The sequence below is a fragment of the Vigna unguiculata genome, chromosome 10 (genome assembly GCF_037176805.1).
Source record: "Vigna unguiculata cultivar grain cowpea cultivar isolate G323 ecotype 2 chromosome 10, ASM3717680v1, whole genome shotgun sequence".
Taxonomy (NCBI): Eukaryota; Viridiplantae; Streptophyta; class Magnoliopsida; order Fabales; family Fabaceae; genus Vigna; species Vigna unguiculata.
Window position 1 is genome coordinate 3,283,498 of NC_140801.1, and position 17,426 is coordinate 3,300,923.

At 25.2% G+C, this 17,426-nt stretch overlaps 2 protein-coding genes across 3 annotated transcripts; both read right to left on the reverse strand.

Annotated features, from left to right (window-relative positions):
* Positions 1-1,488: 1,488 nt before the first annotated feature.
* LOC114166526 (Heavy metal transport/detoxification superfamily protein) lies at positions 1,489-8,877 on the reverse strand. The gene is made up of 4 exons (XM_028051274.1): positions 8,661-8,877; positions 7,545-7,726; positions 2,018-2,105; positions 1,489-1,907 (listed from the first exon to the last, which is right to left on the reverse strand). The coding sequence occupies exons 1-4, from the start codon at positions 8,782-8,784 to the stop codon at positions 1,540-1,542; spliced, it is 762 nt and encodes a 253-aa protein (XP_027907075.1). The 5' UTR covers positions 8,785-8,877; the 3' UTR covers positions 1,489-1,539.
* Positions 8,878-13,052: 4,175 nt separating this feature from the next.
* Positions 13,053-16,969, reverse strand: LOC114167096 (transthyretin-like protein). 2 transcript variants are annotated; one of them, XM_028052044.2, is made up of 5 exons: positions 16,565-16,969; positions 15,380-15,437; positions 14,930-15,031; positions 14,443-14,593; positions 13,053-13,748 (listed from the first exon to the last, which is right to left on the reverse strand). In XM_028052044.2, the coding sequence occupies exons 1-5, from the start codon at positions 16,792-16,794 to the stop codon at positions 13,294-13,296; spliced, it is 996 nt and encodes a 331-aa protein (XP_027907845.1). In that variant the 5' UTR covers positions 16,795-16,969; the 3' UTR covers positions 13,053-13,293. The 2 variants fall into 2 exon arrangements, with proteins under 2 accessions (XP_027907845.1, XP_027907844.1); XM_028052043.1 differs by having other exon boundaries at positions 13,053-13,751; positions 16,565-16,967.
* Positions 16,970-17,426: the final 457 nt, after the last annotated feature.

The window sequence follows — 17,426 nt, forward strand, 5'->3', positions numbered from 1 at the left end:
GATTACCAATACTTATGATGGGTATGTATCACTTTTTTATTTGACATACTTAATACTTGTGTATGTAGAGTTTGACGACTTCTCAAATAATACCTAACCCATTCGAAACACTTTTGGTACGTAATATAACATCCACCTACTCTACAAAATTTGAGACAAGAACCTTCTTCTCTAAATTTTTGCATAAAATAATTTTAATTTAGGAAAAAAATATTTCATTCTTTTAAAATTTGATGGAAAATTGTATTCACACACCCTAAATATAGATTTGATAAGAGTATTTTCGAAAAACTAGTAATTCTAAAATCAACTTTTCTAGTAATAAATATTAATTGTAAATATGCTACTTTCTTTTTGTTTAATGGAGATTCAAATGCAGAGTATTATTTGCATCGTGCAATGGTTACCCGTTGGAATTGACCGAACACATTATTGAATAAATGATGGTATGATACATCAGCCAGATGAATAATTCAAGTGTACATATAGTATTTTGAATTATAAGCACCCTCATTTAACAAACAGTTATAATATATGAATATAGAAAACCTAATTTAATTTATATAAAAAGATCGACATCATTATTCATATTCAAATGTCAAATGTATACTATATATATTTCAAATAAATAGCCAACAAATTGTCACTAATTAAGTGAAACAACGTTTGTTTTTGGTTTATTTTCAAATTAATTCATGTTTTTCTAAAGCAGCACAGGTCCTACATTTTTTTAAGAGAGAAATGTGATACGTTTACCAACTAATGACATTAGAAATGCTATAAAAATAAGACAACTTTTAACTTTTATATGTATCTACCCCTAACAAACCTAATCTTCTAACCTAAGTCTCGTAAGATAGAATATTAGATTAATTACTATATTCAAAATATTTTTCATTTAAAACTTGGTAATTCATTACAATTTGTCTAAAGAAACCTATTAAATTTTAGGGTTAAATATGTTTTTGGTTCCTCAAGTTTCAATGAAATTTAGAATAGTCCCTCTTCGAAACTTTTGATCAATTTAATCTTTCATCTTTAGAGATATGTGAATTTAGTCATTCTAACCAAATTTTATTAAGTTTATTTGACATTTCAAACGCGTTTTATGATAATATTTGAGTTAACATTGAAGCGAAAATGTGTCAAACGATATAAACAATTCAAATACTATTATGAAATGCATTTATAACTTCAGATAAACTTAACAAAATTTGGTTAAAAAGACTAAATCCACACATTTTTAAAAATAAAGGACTAAATTGGTCAAAAGTTTTAAAGAGGGACTAATTCCAAATTTCACTGAAACTTGAGGGATCAAAAACATATTTAACTCTAAATTATATATATATATATATATATATATATATATATATATATATATATATATATATATTATGTTTACAATAATTATCTTGAAAAAATAAATCACAACAAATTTCTATTGATCAATGATACAAAATTATACTGAAAATACATAAAGAAAAAAAACTAAATTATTTATTTATTTGTCTATTTGGATATATAATCTTACTCCAATTATAAAATACAACATGAATTTGGATTCTCGTCGCTGAAGAGTTGTGGTGCATAGACATAGTGAATAATATAAGGAACATTGTCCTTAACCTTCACCTCTTCTTTTTCACGAGTCTCTATTATTTTGGTTATTTCACCACCTTTTTCCTTGGTTGATTCACCAGATTTTTTAGTGTTATCTTCATCTTTTTTCTTAGTTGATTCACCATGATCCTTCTTCTTCTCTTCCTTTTTCACCTCTTTTATAGAAACAATCTCCACAGTCTTGTGAACCCTCTTTCTCAAAAAAGATTTCAGCTTCTCCACTTCAATGGTGCCTTCCACTGTTACATTCTGTGCTTTCTGATCCGTTTTCACATCGAAAATACCTACATTAATCAAATCAAAAACCTTAATCTTAGCTTGATTCAAATGTTACTTATATATTATAATAATTAATGTTCTTCACTATGAGTTGTGTATGTATATGTATATGTACCTTTGTGCTTTATTAATCTCCTTTTTAGGTCAGCTTCACATTTGTCACAATGCATGTGAACCTTCGCCGAGATGATGCGGATGATTGGCTTGAAACCACACATGAAATATGGTCAATTAATTTAGTAGCCAAGTAGTTCCAAAAAGTATTCCAAGTATAAATTGAATAGTAGATTTTTTGCTATTCTTTATATTAATGGCAATTTTTGTTTGACTAACTTCTACCGGTTGTTAATATATGAGTTAGGTATGTTTTTAGTCTCTGAACTTTAAAGCGAAGTTGAGATTTGTCTCTCTTTGAAATTTTTATACATTTTGGTTCTAAAATTTTTAAAAAAATGGATATAATATTTTTAACCCATTTACGTTAACTTTTTTTGTCGTGTCAGACGCGTTTCATGTTAGCATTTGAGTTGTTTACATCGTTTGATACATTCTCACTTCAATATTTGTTGGAAAACATGTTTGACAAATAAAAAAAATTAACATAATTGGATTAAAAGGAATTTAATCACTTTTAACAATGAATTTATTTTTTTTATTCTTTATCAATATACCTTTTTTTCTAAATAATATTAAAAAAAATTATAATCTAATAAAAAATTGAGACACGTAATTATTAAAAGAAAATATATTATAGTCAAGTAACAATTAAAAATCGGTTATGAAAAAGCACATAATACATTATTTATTTTTCTTCTATATTCATAAAGAAATGAATATATAAAAATCTCATGAGATAAAAAATAATATTTTCATTATTAAGTGAGACAAAAGACAAGAAAAGAGAAGGATAATTCATAAATGAGAGCAAAACTAATGAGTATGTGTCTTTTTTTTTTTCAAAAACAAAAAGAAAAACATATGAGGGTGAGAGATACTTACAATTCGTTAAAAACTAAAAAGACAATGAGAATGAAAAGAAAATTATTTTAATAAATATTTAGTTTAATTACTCTTTTAATTCATGTTTTCGTTTAAAAATGTTAAGTTGACCCTCTAATTTTTTTTAGTCTCAATTTCTTTTTCATTTTTGAAAAACTGATGCAATTTGGTCTTTCACGGTAAATTTTGTTAGATTTCTTGAAATGAATTAATGATTTTTTCATTAAATTTGAAACTATTAATATGGATGGATTGCTTGGTTAGTATAATTAACATAATCCTAGAGTCAAATTTTTAGACAAAAATAAAGACTAAAAGTGAAATTAACCTAAATATTTTTATTCTTTATTATATTTAATTCTATGTTTTATTATTAACATTAAATATTTTGCTTTATAAAAAAATAAAAAAATACATAATTCATAAAATTTTATAATATACTGTCTATAATTAATTTATATATATATATATATATATATATATATATATATATATATAAAATTTAAAAGATTTCAAAATCCACCCCTTAATGATATACCTAATCTAATCATGGAGGGTATCTTTGCATTTTTTTTTTTTTATTCTAACCTCTTTCTTTTTACATAATAGTATAGGTTAGACGAGTAGATATTTATATAATATGATTATAAGTTGGACGAGTAGATATTTAGATAGATGCCGTTTTCATATAATTTTAGACTTATTTTCCATAGAAAGAATAAAGAAAATAAGAGAGTGATGAACCTTATTCTATGAAAGGACCATATAATGAAAAGTGACGGTTAATATAGTCAACATGATAAGAAACTAGATGATGCCAATAATAATAATATTTTTTTAATAATGATGATCATAAATAGTGAAAACCAAGATAATTACACCTGTCTAAATAGGTTTGGTTTCACAATTTAGTTTGAAAAACTCGCAAAATGATTTACATTAAGCTAAAATATTATGGTTTACATTGAACGGAACTATTTGATCAACCCAATTTATAAAATAATAGTTTTTTTTTTTGTAAAAAGAAATAAAAGTAATGTTTATTTTATTTCTCAAATACATGCATCTGTTATGATTTATATATATTTAATTATATATATCAAACACTTATACATAAAATTTAAATGTAATAATATGACTTAAATTTTAAAAATAAATATTTTACTTTTATTTTTTATTTTTTATTTTTAAAACAGCCAAAATTGGTTTACTAACCAACGTAAAACCGGGTCAAACCAAAAAGTTGCAGTTAATTTAAAAAATAGGTAAAATAAAATGGGACGAGACCGTTTTCGAGAACCGAAGTATCATCAATAACGATGAAGTTAATAGTAATGATTATCACAGTAATAGCAAGAATAATAAAAATAATAATAATAAAATTTATTATTTAAATAAAAAATATTATTTGTATGATAAATGAAACAATAATATATATATATATTTTAAATTGATATTAAATTAAGAGAAAAATTTTAAATAGTCCTGAACTCCAATCTTATTCTATATATGTTTCAATCAATCCACTTAAGAGGTATTTTGATTTTTAAAAATAAGACAAAATAGTTAATTGTATCGTGAATGTGAACCGTCAATAATTTATCGTGAATGAAACGAGAGGGAAAAAAGTGAAAGCGGAGAATTTGGTAAATTGGAAAATGACTAATTTATCGATCATAGTTTAACCAAAGAAGACGATAAATGTTGGCATCACAAACTTTCCCAAATCATAATTTGTCTTTTTATATGAAATGAAATAATTCAATGACTCCATCACTTTTATTATTATTATTATTATTATTATTATTATTATTATTATTATTATTATTATTATTATTATTATTAGTATTATTATTATTATTAGTATTATTATTTCATTAATATTTTTTATTGCAAAATGAAATATGATTATAATATTAAAAGTGAAGTATAAATGTTTAAGTAAATTACGCGTTTTGTTTTATGAAAGAACAATATTAAAAGTAAACTGTTAAATGAAAATATAGGAATAATATTAAAAAAAATTAAAACATTGTTGATAATATTTTTAAAATTAAATATAATTTATACCTTACCTTATTTGCATAAAACAAAAAATAAAATGTTTATATGCCTAAAAATAATGCAAATAATTTAATTTAAAATATGTATTTAGTTTAATTATGTGAATTAATATTTTCTATTTTTAGAACTAAGCTAAATAAATACTATAAAAAAGTCAGAACCTACTTTTTAAAGACAAAAAGAAATACTACTAATATATCATATTTACTTTTGTATATTTTCTATTTTTAGAACTAAGCTAAATAAATACTATAAAAGGTCAGAACCTACTTTTTAAAGACAAAAAGAAATACTACTAATATATCATATTTATTTCTGTGAGAACTTAAAATACATTTAAAACTTTGTTATACTTTACATATTCTTTCCTTGTGTGATTTGTTGAATGACTTTTATATAGAAATTTTCTTTTATAAATTATATTCTAACAATGTAATTTTAGAACGTGATGTTTAAGTTGTACATGAAATTGATTACGAAATGTAATATACTTGGTCATTTAAGTATAACTATTTCTTCTATTTAACATATTACTGTAAATTTTCTACAACTTTATTTAATTTTTTTTTGTTAATATTTTTTACATTAAACATATAAAGAAGATAATTTAAAAATATGCAATTTTTACAACTTAACCATTTTTAATTTAATATTTAAAAATAATTCAAATTATTTTTAAAAAAATTAGATATGATTGTCACAACCTACTTAAAATAAATTAAATCTAACTATTGACTATAAAATATTTCTTTCTTTCTTTGTCTCACTCTCTATTTTCATTCAAAAACCTTCAAAATCCTTTGACCACGTCTAAACATGGAGTGTTCAAACCGTAAATAATTATTTCTATTTGTTTTCTTCAGTTCCCATTAAGTTCTCTTGTTTCTTGGTCCACAATCTAGTATAGTTTAAACACAAAAACCTTGCATATAAAAATGAGAAAAAAAAATTCCTCAGTGATTATGATTGAACACGTATTATAATTTCCTAGGTGTTATCTGAAAAAAAAAAAAAAAAATATATATATATATATATATATATATATATATATATATATATATATATATATATATATATATATATATGTTAAGAATAAAACTATAATAGAATTCCAACTTGAAAATCGATAATTTTAACAATAACATTGTTAAAGTTAAAATATGTAAATCATTAAATTTAGTTCAAGCCCAAATTTTCAAATTTTAATTATTTCTATTATGGTGCATTGTTTAATTAAGTAAGTTATCATTATCTAAATAAATGTTAAAAATTTCAATGTATTTCTATAAATACGGGTTAAAAAATTCACTATATTTTTGTGGATACGAATTCATCTATTTAACTTTCAAATCTAGCAATGCAAATGTGATGTGTAAACATTAAAGCTTATTTACATTGTGAGTGATGTAGATGTGATTTGTAAAAATTAAAACTTATTTAAATTGTGAGTTATATCATAAGTTTTTATTTATAATAATGATTATTATGATACGAGCTTAAAGGGATAAATTCACTTGTATGTCTTTCTCTATATTTAGGAATGTAACAATTTTTGTTTAAAAAAATTAATTATAATTTTTTTATTAAAAGTAGGTAAATAAACTAAATGCTAAAAAAGCCTTTGTGATAATCATTAAAAAAACGCAAAGTGTTGGTATTCGGTGAAAAGAGAAAAAGAAATGCAATGAAAATATTAATAATGTTTAATATCTTCATTTTGCACTGGGTTTATAAACCACCAATCTATATATAAGTAACTAAAATTGGATTTATTTTGTTTAATTTGGAATTAATCAATTTTAAACTTTAAATTAATTTAGCTTCCAAGTTGATTAAATTAATTTAAGCCAACACCCCTACAAGCATGTGTATTATTATACAATTACTTTAAAAAATTAAATTTTGAGCAATAAATTTATTTTTCAACAAATTATTGAAAAATGTGAAATAATTAAGCGTAATAAAAAATAGTGTTATTTTAAATTTATATTGCAATTGTAGCAATCTATCAAAACATTTATGTTGTTTTACCTTTCTTTCGCCTTTGCTGAATAATGGGCTCCAAGCCCAAATGATAGATTTAAATAGAAGGGGTGTAGAGATTTTTATTATAATTTAAAAAAAAATTAAAAAATTGAGTATAAATATTAGATTTATAATATTTATAATTTGGAAAACTACTGCTTTTATGTGAGGAAGCAATAGTCTAATCAATAAAAAAAATGATTTCAACAAGAAAAAAAATAAAAAAAAAAAGAAAAATATATACATGAAATATTATAAATATTGTTGATATTATATTTAAATTGAGTATAAATTTTTTATCTCAATAATATGTGATGATATTAATAAGATTATTCACTATACATATTATTATTTTTAAGGTAAAATTATAATTCTTAAAAATAATACCTACAACACTAGTGTTTAAGTTTCATGAAAATAAAAAAAAATTATCATTTTTACATTATGTTTATTTTTCTTTTAGCCAATGTTTATTCAATTGAAAATTTTTAATTTCTATATTATCAAATAAAAAATTCTTTACACATCAGAAAAGAGAAAAAAAATGAACTTACTTCTTTGATTTCCTTTGGCTTTTTTTCCACAGTAGTAATCTCCTTAGGTTTGATTTTTGGTGATATTAATTCAACCTTTTTGTTGCTTTTCTTCTCTATAAGTTTCAAGATTTTCAAAGGCTCTATTTTCCCTTTTGCTCTAACTTCTCCTTTCTCAATTTCTATCTCCACACTTTGCACCCCTGTTCAATAATCACCACCAAAATGCAATAACTTTATTATATAACTCAATTTGTGAAAAAGCTCTTTTAAATTTTATTTAGTATGTATAAAACATAGTTTTAATTTACAAATAAATTCATTTTTTCTTCTCTTCTAGTGGAAATTCTTTATACTTTAATGCTGTTCTATATTTTTGAGACAGTAAATGCATTTATTTATTTATTTATTTGTTTGTTTAATATTATTAAGTAAAAAGTAGGGAATTGTAGGAGAATTACCCACAACATAATCTTTCAATTTTTTTGAGGGTCTGATTTATTTTTTAAGACATTCCATTTCAGTTTATTTAATTGTAATTGTAATTTTTTAAGTTAAAGATACATGAATAGTTTTTTTATTGAATATACTATTTTTTTTTACACATTTTGTTCATTTTGGTAGCTATAATCTTAAAAAAAAATCAAATTATTGATATTCTTAATTCCGATGAAGTGCTAACTTTTTATTTTCTAACTTTCTCCAAATAGATTACATTAATATTTATATTTACGGCAGATAAAAAATAATGCATTTATTGAGTGAGTTAAGTTATTTCTGTAAAACTTTGTTAAGAAAAAGGTTATTTTTATTTTAATAAGTGACGCGCGTATTGTTTTTAAATAAGAAAATATGAAACTGTAATTATTATGAGATGGAAATATAAATGTTAAGTAAATTAAACATGGGTAATTATTGTGGAGAGAAAACAAAAATGATCGTGGAATATGTATTTTTGGTTAGCTTGTTTTCAAAATATACTCATGGATATATTGATTTTAATGTTTTAAAATATATTACAAATTTATTATACTAAAATCAGTTTATTTTGAAATGTAAAATATTAGTCAAATGAAAACTCGTGAAACTAAAAACTTAAAAAAAAAAAATAGTGTAGAGGTAAAATATGTTAATTACCTTGGGTGATCATGAGATGCTTCTTAATCTTGTTTCCACATTCCTTGCAATGAAGATTAACTTTGTAAATTGCAGTGATCACTTCAATCTCTTCTTTCTTCTTTTCTTCTTTCCCTGCTGCCATTTTCTTTTCTGCAAAATCTAGGGTTGCAGAGAATGAAACAAACCCTAATTAAGAACAAAAACTGAATCAAAGATCACTTCAATCTTACATATATTAAAATTATTCAAATCTGAAACCACAAGTTTTCTTAACATTTCTTATTTATTTTTTCTTCTGGTTTAGTTAATGGTAGCTCACCAATTTCTTGAAACTTGTTAAATGGTTTCACCAATTTTGTTTGCAATTGGTAGTTGAGAATATTGAAAGTTTCAGTAGTTGAGGAACTGTTGAAATAGATGTATTATTAGTATTGTTAAAAAAGATACCAATTATGTAAATTTCTTGTTAGCTTAAGCAAATTATACTTTATATTAAAAAAAAAAAAAAAAAGCTAAGTAGATGTAGACACATTAAAGTGTGTGTATATATATATATATATATATATATATATATATATATATATATATATATATATATATATATATATATATATATATATATATATATATATATATATATATACTATCAAATTGCAACTATTAATTTTAAAATACACCCCAATATATTAATTTGTTAATCTACTTCTAGAAAAACAATTAAATATTTACATTTTAAGACATTTTTAAATATATTCAAAATAATTATATTTAAATTAAGTTCATAAATAAGTCATATACATACTGCTTTTACGGTTTTCTTACCAAAATATTGTAATATTTTTAAAATTTTACCTATCTAGATTTTAAAAATATTATCGAAATAAGTCAAGTTATGTTCAAATAACAATATTTCAAACTTTAGGAGATGAGATTTATATTTTTATACAAAATTTATTAATGTTTTTTTTAAGTGAAAATAAGGATTAGATATGTATTTAAGACATTAATATAACCATTTGAAAGATCTGTAAACAGTTATAGTATATAATAAATAATTAAAGATTTCATCAAAGATAATATAAATTAATAAATAAATAATAAATATAATAAATATTAATTGTATTGAAATATAATAATATTATTGATTAATAATTTAATATTATTATATTAAATAATAATTAGTAATTCAATAATTAATATTAAATGGTGAATCAAATTTTATTAATTAATGTATTATATAGTAGAAAGTAATTAATATTTGACTTTTAAAAAGTGTAATTAACTTTAATTAATTAAAAAAATTAATCATTCAATTTAATTTGTATAACAGCAAATATATTAATGATTTCATATTGATGTATTAAATAATAATTAGTAATTGAACTATTAATATTAAATGGTGAATTAAATTTTATTAATTAATATATGATATATTGAAAAGATAATTAATGTTTGACTATTAAAAAATGTAATAAAATTTAATTAATTAAATAAATAATTAATAATTATTTTGATTTGTATATTTGCAAATATGTATGATATTAATAATTTCATCCTCATGTATTAAATAGTAATTATTAATTTAAAAATTAATATTAAATGGTTAATCAAATTTTATCAATTTAAATATGATATTAAAAAGATAATTAATGTTTTGTTTTTAAAAAATGTATTAAGTTAAAGAAAGAATTAATCATACAATTTAATTTGTATAACTGCTAACATTAATAATAAATAATATATATATATATATATATATATATATATATATTATTTCTTCTAATTATTTGGTTTGTCATGAAAATCATTAGCATCTCTAATATATCGTTCACTTATCATAACATGTATGTAATTATGTTAAAATATTGTATGTCAATCAAAAAAAATTTATATCTCACATTTGAATATTTTTATTTATTGTATATTTTCCTTTTATATGAAAATGTTTAATACTCTCAATATAAGTATTTAATAGTATAAACCTTTCATTTATTAGGTAATGTAAACAACAAATTGTACTTATTATGATTCATTTTGTTTCATTTCAAGAACTCTTTTGTTTCTCCCTAAAACAACAATTTTTGTTATTTCTCATTGAACATATATATTAATATTTAAAAAGTTTTCTTAGATTTCTAAGGTATTTTTCATTTTATTATACCATTGATTATACATTTTGTTAATAGTCTCTCAAATTGTTTCTAAGACATACATTTGTTAATTTTTTAATATTTTTATTTATTATTTATTTTCATCATGTAGAATACTATTTCGATAAATTTTATCTAATTATTTTTTATTTTCTAACTCATTATCAATTATACTGTAATTTTTTTCACTATAATTGTATAAATAACTTTGTTTTACTACAAAATAAAAATTTAATGTAATTGTAATGAATATTTTTTTATCACCATCAAAACATATATTGGAATTCAAAAGATACAAGATCTATTTCAAATTTTATTATTATGTTTATTATCTGTTATTTGCATCATTTTGATCAAGTGATGTATTATAACTTGTATTAGTGTATAAAAAAGAGATTCATTAGAATTTAAAAAAATTGAAGTAAACAAATATTTAAAATATATTTTAATTTGAATATTTGTTTTCCTTTTATATGATTTTTAAAATATTTTTAAATTTTATCAACTAAGTTTCATTAGTGTTTGCAAATTTAATAAATTTTTTAGTTCTTATGAAATTTTATTTGGTATATTCTAATCTAAAATATAAAAAATTATAATTTATTTCAAAGTATTTGATATAAAAGAAACAATCATCCTCTTAATATTGAATATTTGATAATATTATGTTTCTTTTACCATAATCTTTTATTATTTCATAAAAATTAATTAAAATTAATATTGAAGTAGTAATAAAACAGATATGGGTATGGGTACGAGATTATACTCGTTATCCGGTGGGGATGGGGATAAGAAAAAGGTTTGATACCCGTTAGAGTTGGATATGGGGATGGAGATGAATTTTTTCTACCGAGATAGATATGGGATAACAAAACTCGTATCTGTTCCGCCCATTGCCATTCCTACGCTTTGTGATCTTCATTTGTCTCATGCAACATCTTATGACATTATCAAGGACAATGATAAATGAAAAATAAATAATTACAAAGCATTATGAAGGACTTAAGACATGTAGGAATATCAGAAGACATAAATCATATAGAAAGTTAACACATTGATATTAATGATGAATTGAGTGAATTAACACATTTTAGTCTATAATTTATTGTTCACAAATAAATTCTTGAAGCGACATCTTCAACGTTAAAGAGTTTCTGAACTTTTCATATTTAGGTTAAGAAAATATTGATATTCTTTTGAATTTTATTGCAAAGCATAAAAATGTTATCAAAATGGAATAATAGATTTGTTTTTTTTTTAAGAAAATTTTGAATAGTCGCCACATGTCCAAACTGTTCCTTCAAGAGTTGTCACGTGTTCAAATTGTTCTTTCAATTTGTATAATAAATAGATTTGTGTAATGGATAGATAGGTAATAAACTCGAAGACTTTAACATTTCAAAAAAATATTAATATAATTTCTCAAAATTTAGTCTATAATTTATTATTCACAAATAAACTTCTGAAGCCATACTTTCAATGTTAAAGAGTATCTTAATTTTTCATATTTATGTTAAAAAAGTATTAGTATTCTTTTAAATTTTATTGTAGAGCATACAAATGTTATCAAATTTGAATAATAAATTTGTTATTTTTTTGAATTTCTTAAGAAAAAAATTGAAGAGCCGTGTCTAAAGCGTTCCTTGAAGAACTCTCACCTCTCATGTCGAAATTGCTTCATGCACCCATCAATTTCTTCCTCCAAATTGCTTCCTGCACCCATCAATTCATTCCTGCATCCAATTAAGTTTTTATAATAACCATTTTATCTCTGAATCGTTGATTCCGCAATATCCGAAATAACATTTTTCCTAGTGAAATTTTCAAAAACAGAATTTCCGGAACAAAATTTTCCAGATGAGAGTTTTGATATAAAATTTCCAAAACACATGAAGTATATTCTGAAATACGATTTTTGAAACAGATTTCCAGAATAAAATTTTCAAAACACATAATATCTTCCGAAATAAATTTTTTGGAACTCCTGCATGAAATGTGTTACGAAAAGAATTTTACGAAAACATGAAATATTTTCCGGAAAAATGTTTCTGAAATGAGTTCTTTAACCATTTTCTCTCTTCTTCCTGCAGTCTCTGGTGGTGTGGTGCAAGGGTGAAAGGTATTTGAGTATTTTCCTTGTATTGTGGGGTGCAAGAAAAAAAAATTGATAGGGTGCAAATTATATGATTCTTTTTTACTTAAATGTAACTACTTTTGAGTTACAAATTATGCAGACAATTTAAATATAATTTCATCATAATGGAACTCAATAAACCCTTGCTCATGCACTATATGTGGTATTTAAATATTGAAGTCATGTCTCAAATATTGCAAGTTTCGATTGTTAACTGGAAAGAACTTACATAACATGCAATAACTGAAGAACACTGCACTTATTACCTATCTAAATGTGGTACCTTTAGTGATTCAAATCTTCAGAGATTCATTCTAGGCACCCCACAAACATTTGTGGCATTCATCTGGCAACTGTTCCTATATTCCTAGCTTCCACGGTAAGTGCTGAATGAGAATGGAGAAAGCAGAAGAGGAACATGAAAATGTTCCCTTTTCTGTGAATCCTTGATTTCAAACACTATAGACACATAAGGAAAGAAACCATTTGGGATGTACTTCCCGGTGTTGAAACTTATCCTGTATATTCCTGGACTCACATCCTCAACTATGCTCAGCAGTTGACCGCTCCGGCCATCTTGATCGGTCGCCGATGACCCCTGGAACACCCAACTGCCACCGCCTGTGGCCCCAAATGTCGGCCGAGGATGAACGCCCCTCCACACCTCCAGAAGCACCTCAATACCGGCGGCCGGAGAGCCCCGCGACACATCCAGCACATGAGTGGTGATGGGAGGGCGAGTTCTTGCAGAGTGGTGAATTGGTTTACCTGATGAACCCTCTGAAGCAGCAGTCACATGACTACTGATGATGCTAATACGATCTTCTAGCATTGGGAAAATAAGAAACCAAGATCGGTAACTTGTTGTAAACATCATGATGTAAAAGTTGCAGAGTTTTGAAAATTCAGACCACAACATTTTATAAACAATAAAGGAGGAGGGTTTTGTTAAGCACTCAGAAACCAACTTACCATCCACATATACAACATGCATCACAGTTAGAAATATAAGAAACATCTTAGGAGAAAGTTATTTGAATACAACAAATATAATATAGTCCTTGTGTCACATCTCTTTTAGAATGATGACAAATGATTGTTGAACGATGTGTAAGTTTAACCGAGATGTCATAGTTCAAAATGGTTAATCACAGGTCAAAATCGCATGATTCTAACACCAGTTAAGAGTTAACATTAAATCACTTGTATCCCAGATTTGAACATTGTAGAACTCAACTTTTAACATACCGAAAGAATGAATGGATGAATGGATGAAAAACTCAAATATTTGATCATTCTACTTCTACACAAAAAGTTATGACTCATGATGAATGGTTGATGATATGCTACATTTCAATTAATGAATACAGCAATAAGCAAAACCAAATTGAATAGTTGAAGGGTTGTCAGGGAAACAAAGTGAGCACAAAGTTATATCTTTCCTAAGCAGATTTGAATGTCAAAAGGGGTTCTTAAACTATAACCAAACATAAATCAGGAAAGAATATGGAAGTACCTTCTGCCTTTTTAGCAGTGGAATACTTGTCAGTTCTAGAAGAAATCTCTTCTGCACTTGAAAAGAGCTTTGCAAGGCGTAGTTCTGTAATTTTCATTTGCTCCTGAGCAGCAATCTCAAATTCAACAATGGGCCTGTTTGTATATCGTCTCTGCACAGTGTAACATAAATTAATTTAAATTTAAATGAAAAGTCTTATATCAACATTTCATAATAATTTGGGTTCCTAACCAATGTAGGAAACTGCCAATGATTGAATTTGGCACATAAGAGACAATGAATGAATGAATATTCCCCACCCTTTGAAAAAAGAAGCTCAAAAGATCTATCATTGCTCACAAACAAGCTAAACCTGTGTAACCTTAAACAAATCTATGTTCATAACATAACAACTCAACGAAAATTCACCCAAATAGACATTAATCAAGAATAGAAGTTAAAGTAAATAAAAGCATTACCAGCACTAAAGTTTGAAATTCAAATTTACCTTCAGCTCAGCAAGTATCTCATCAGTGGTTCTGCCAGATGCACAAATGAGAAAAACAAACCCAAACTTTTCCCAGTACCGAGCATTCCATTCAGATAGTTCCTGAAAAATGACATGCAGATAATTAACTTCCATTTATTAACAGTTAACATTGCAGTTGAGGTCCCCCTCTAACCATATATTTGCAGCCACGTCCAAAGCTCAGTTTTGTTAATGAATGCCTAATTTCCAGCACAATAATATTAGCTAACGAAGGATGCTAACCGTGTGAATTATCAGCTAAGAAATTAAAACTCTTTGAAAGAAGGTGCTTTTCAATTCAATATCTTATGGTATGTTCAGTATTAAGATAGCAGACCATAGATCAATCAAGTTCCAACCATAAATTTCGTAGTACAACAAAAAGCACTAAAATATTAGTAATATTTTGAGTAGCAGCAGCAAGCAAACCTGTAAGCTAGAACCAGTTGCAGTAGATAAAGCAGTTGATTGCTCTCCCTTACTCCAACTGCATAAAACAGTTCCTTATTATTTCTAACTAACAAATATGATATACATTTTTTTACCCTTTTCATTGCATAAATCACAGCTGAAGCCACAAAAAAGCACCACCCAGATGAAGAAAAATTCACAACTTTCACTCATGGTTCTTTCACCAATGTAAAATGGAGAGAAAGAAACCCAGATGGTTAAAACCAGGAACAAAATTGATGGAATGAATTACCTAACTGACAAATTCCATAGCTAACTTAAAAACTCACCCCCACCATGAAAAAAAAAACACAGCCTTTTGCATCCAATTCATTTGTTTCATATCAAAACACAGAACAGAATGCAACCAAACAGGAACATAATATCAGGAATGAATGAACTCAACTGACACAACTCCACACCTAACTCAAATCCGAGACCCAGATTTCCTGTAGTCAGGGGTTTAGCACATTCACACTATCACACAATTACAACTTTTGAATGAGCATTGGTCTCCTCATATTTTATCTAAGTAGATCAGACTTGAAATGTGCTTCTCAGATCGAGTCCTCCCAAATTCATCCAACATTCCAACCTCAAGTCCTGATTGCAGGGAATCCATTTCCTACAAAACTTGCACAAACTCAAAGAGAAAAGCACAACCATACCTAATTCATTAGTTTCACGAGTTTAATTCCTATGGTAAGTATGAATTTCCACCATATCAATCAATCAGAAATGATAGAAGTATGAAATTTTGAAGATTGCATAAGAATCAACTATTAACCATACATGATGATTTATAACTGAATGACAATGTAAAATATCTGTCATATCAGTCCATAGATTATACTCTTGGTTTCATCTCAATACACAAAATAGAGAACCACCCAAGTGAGAGAGCAGATAGTCTATGTATCCTAACTATCATGTATTAAAAATTCTCTAACTTTTATATCAACCACTTCAAAAGTCATGCTAAATTTCTGATCGGAAGGGAGAAATCACTGAACTTGAACTGCAAATCCCAAATGATGACCCAAAGAACCACCAACCCACAAAAACCAAAACACACCCTTTCCAGTCAAAAATCAAATCTTTCACACAAAACACAAGAGGGAGAGTGACCCAGATGGAAAAAAGTGATGAATTCATGTACTGAACTGAGCACTGGCTTCAGAGGCAACAGATGGAGCATGGGTATGTCCGATCTGAGGGTGGGCAGAGAAGGCCTGAAGCCAACCGTTAACATCAACTTTGTTGAACCAAACGTCCCTCGCCACAGAAACGGCGTGCTGCAACGAACTGAAAGGAGAGGCCAAAACCATGTCCTTGGCGAATCTGGTGCTTCCACAGCACGATACGAAATCTTTCTCGTCGAAACTGAACTCCATTCTTCAAACAGTAATCACTCTATTCGCTTGTGTTTTGCACAATTCTATTGGAATTGGAAGTGGACAGTGTTTTTATGATTTGTTTGTGGGAAGAGAAAAGAAGAGAAGAGGATGTGACGCTGTGTCAGCACTTAGTCTTGTTCTTGCGACACAAACAAAATGCCACGTAGAAATGTTCTTTTGGCCAGCACAAAAGAAAGTGGTAGCGACAGAAATTCATTTTATAAAGAAGATAATATTAGATAAATACATTAAATGGAATGGATAAGTGCGATCAGCAAGATTTGAAATTTTATGAATATTTTAATTTAAATTTATGTTTTAATATTTAGAAATTTGTAAGTAATTTTAAAATTTAAAATTATTTTTAATATAATATTATTGTATTAAAATTTAATAATGAGTTACATAAAATTAAAATTTATCATAATAATAATTATTAAAATACTATATTTGTGTCATTTATAAAATAAAAAATTATTTTTATATTAAAATATTTTCTGAAAAATTTGATCACATTAATTAAATAGTCAAATAAAATTTTAAATATTTTGAATTGAAATTTATTTTATTAAAGTTGAATGTGAACATTCCTCATAATACTTTTTAATAAATTTTAAATTTAAAATATA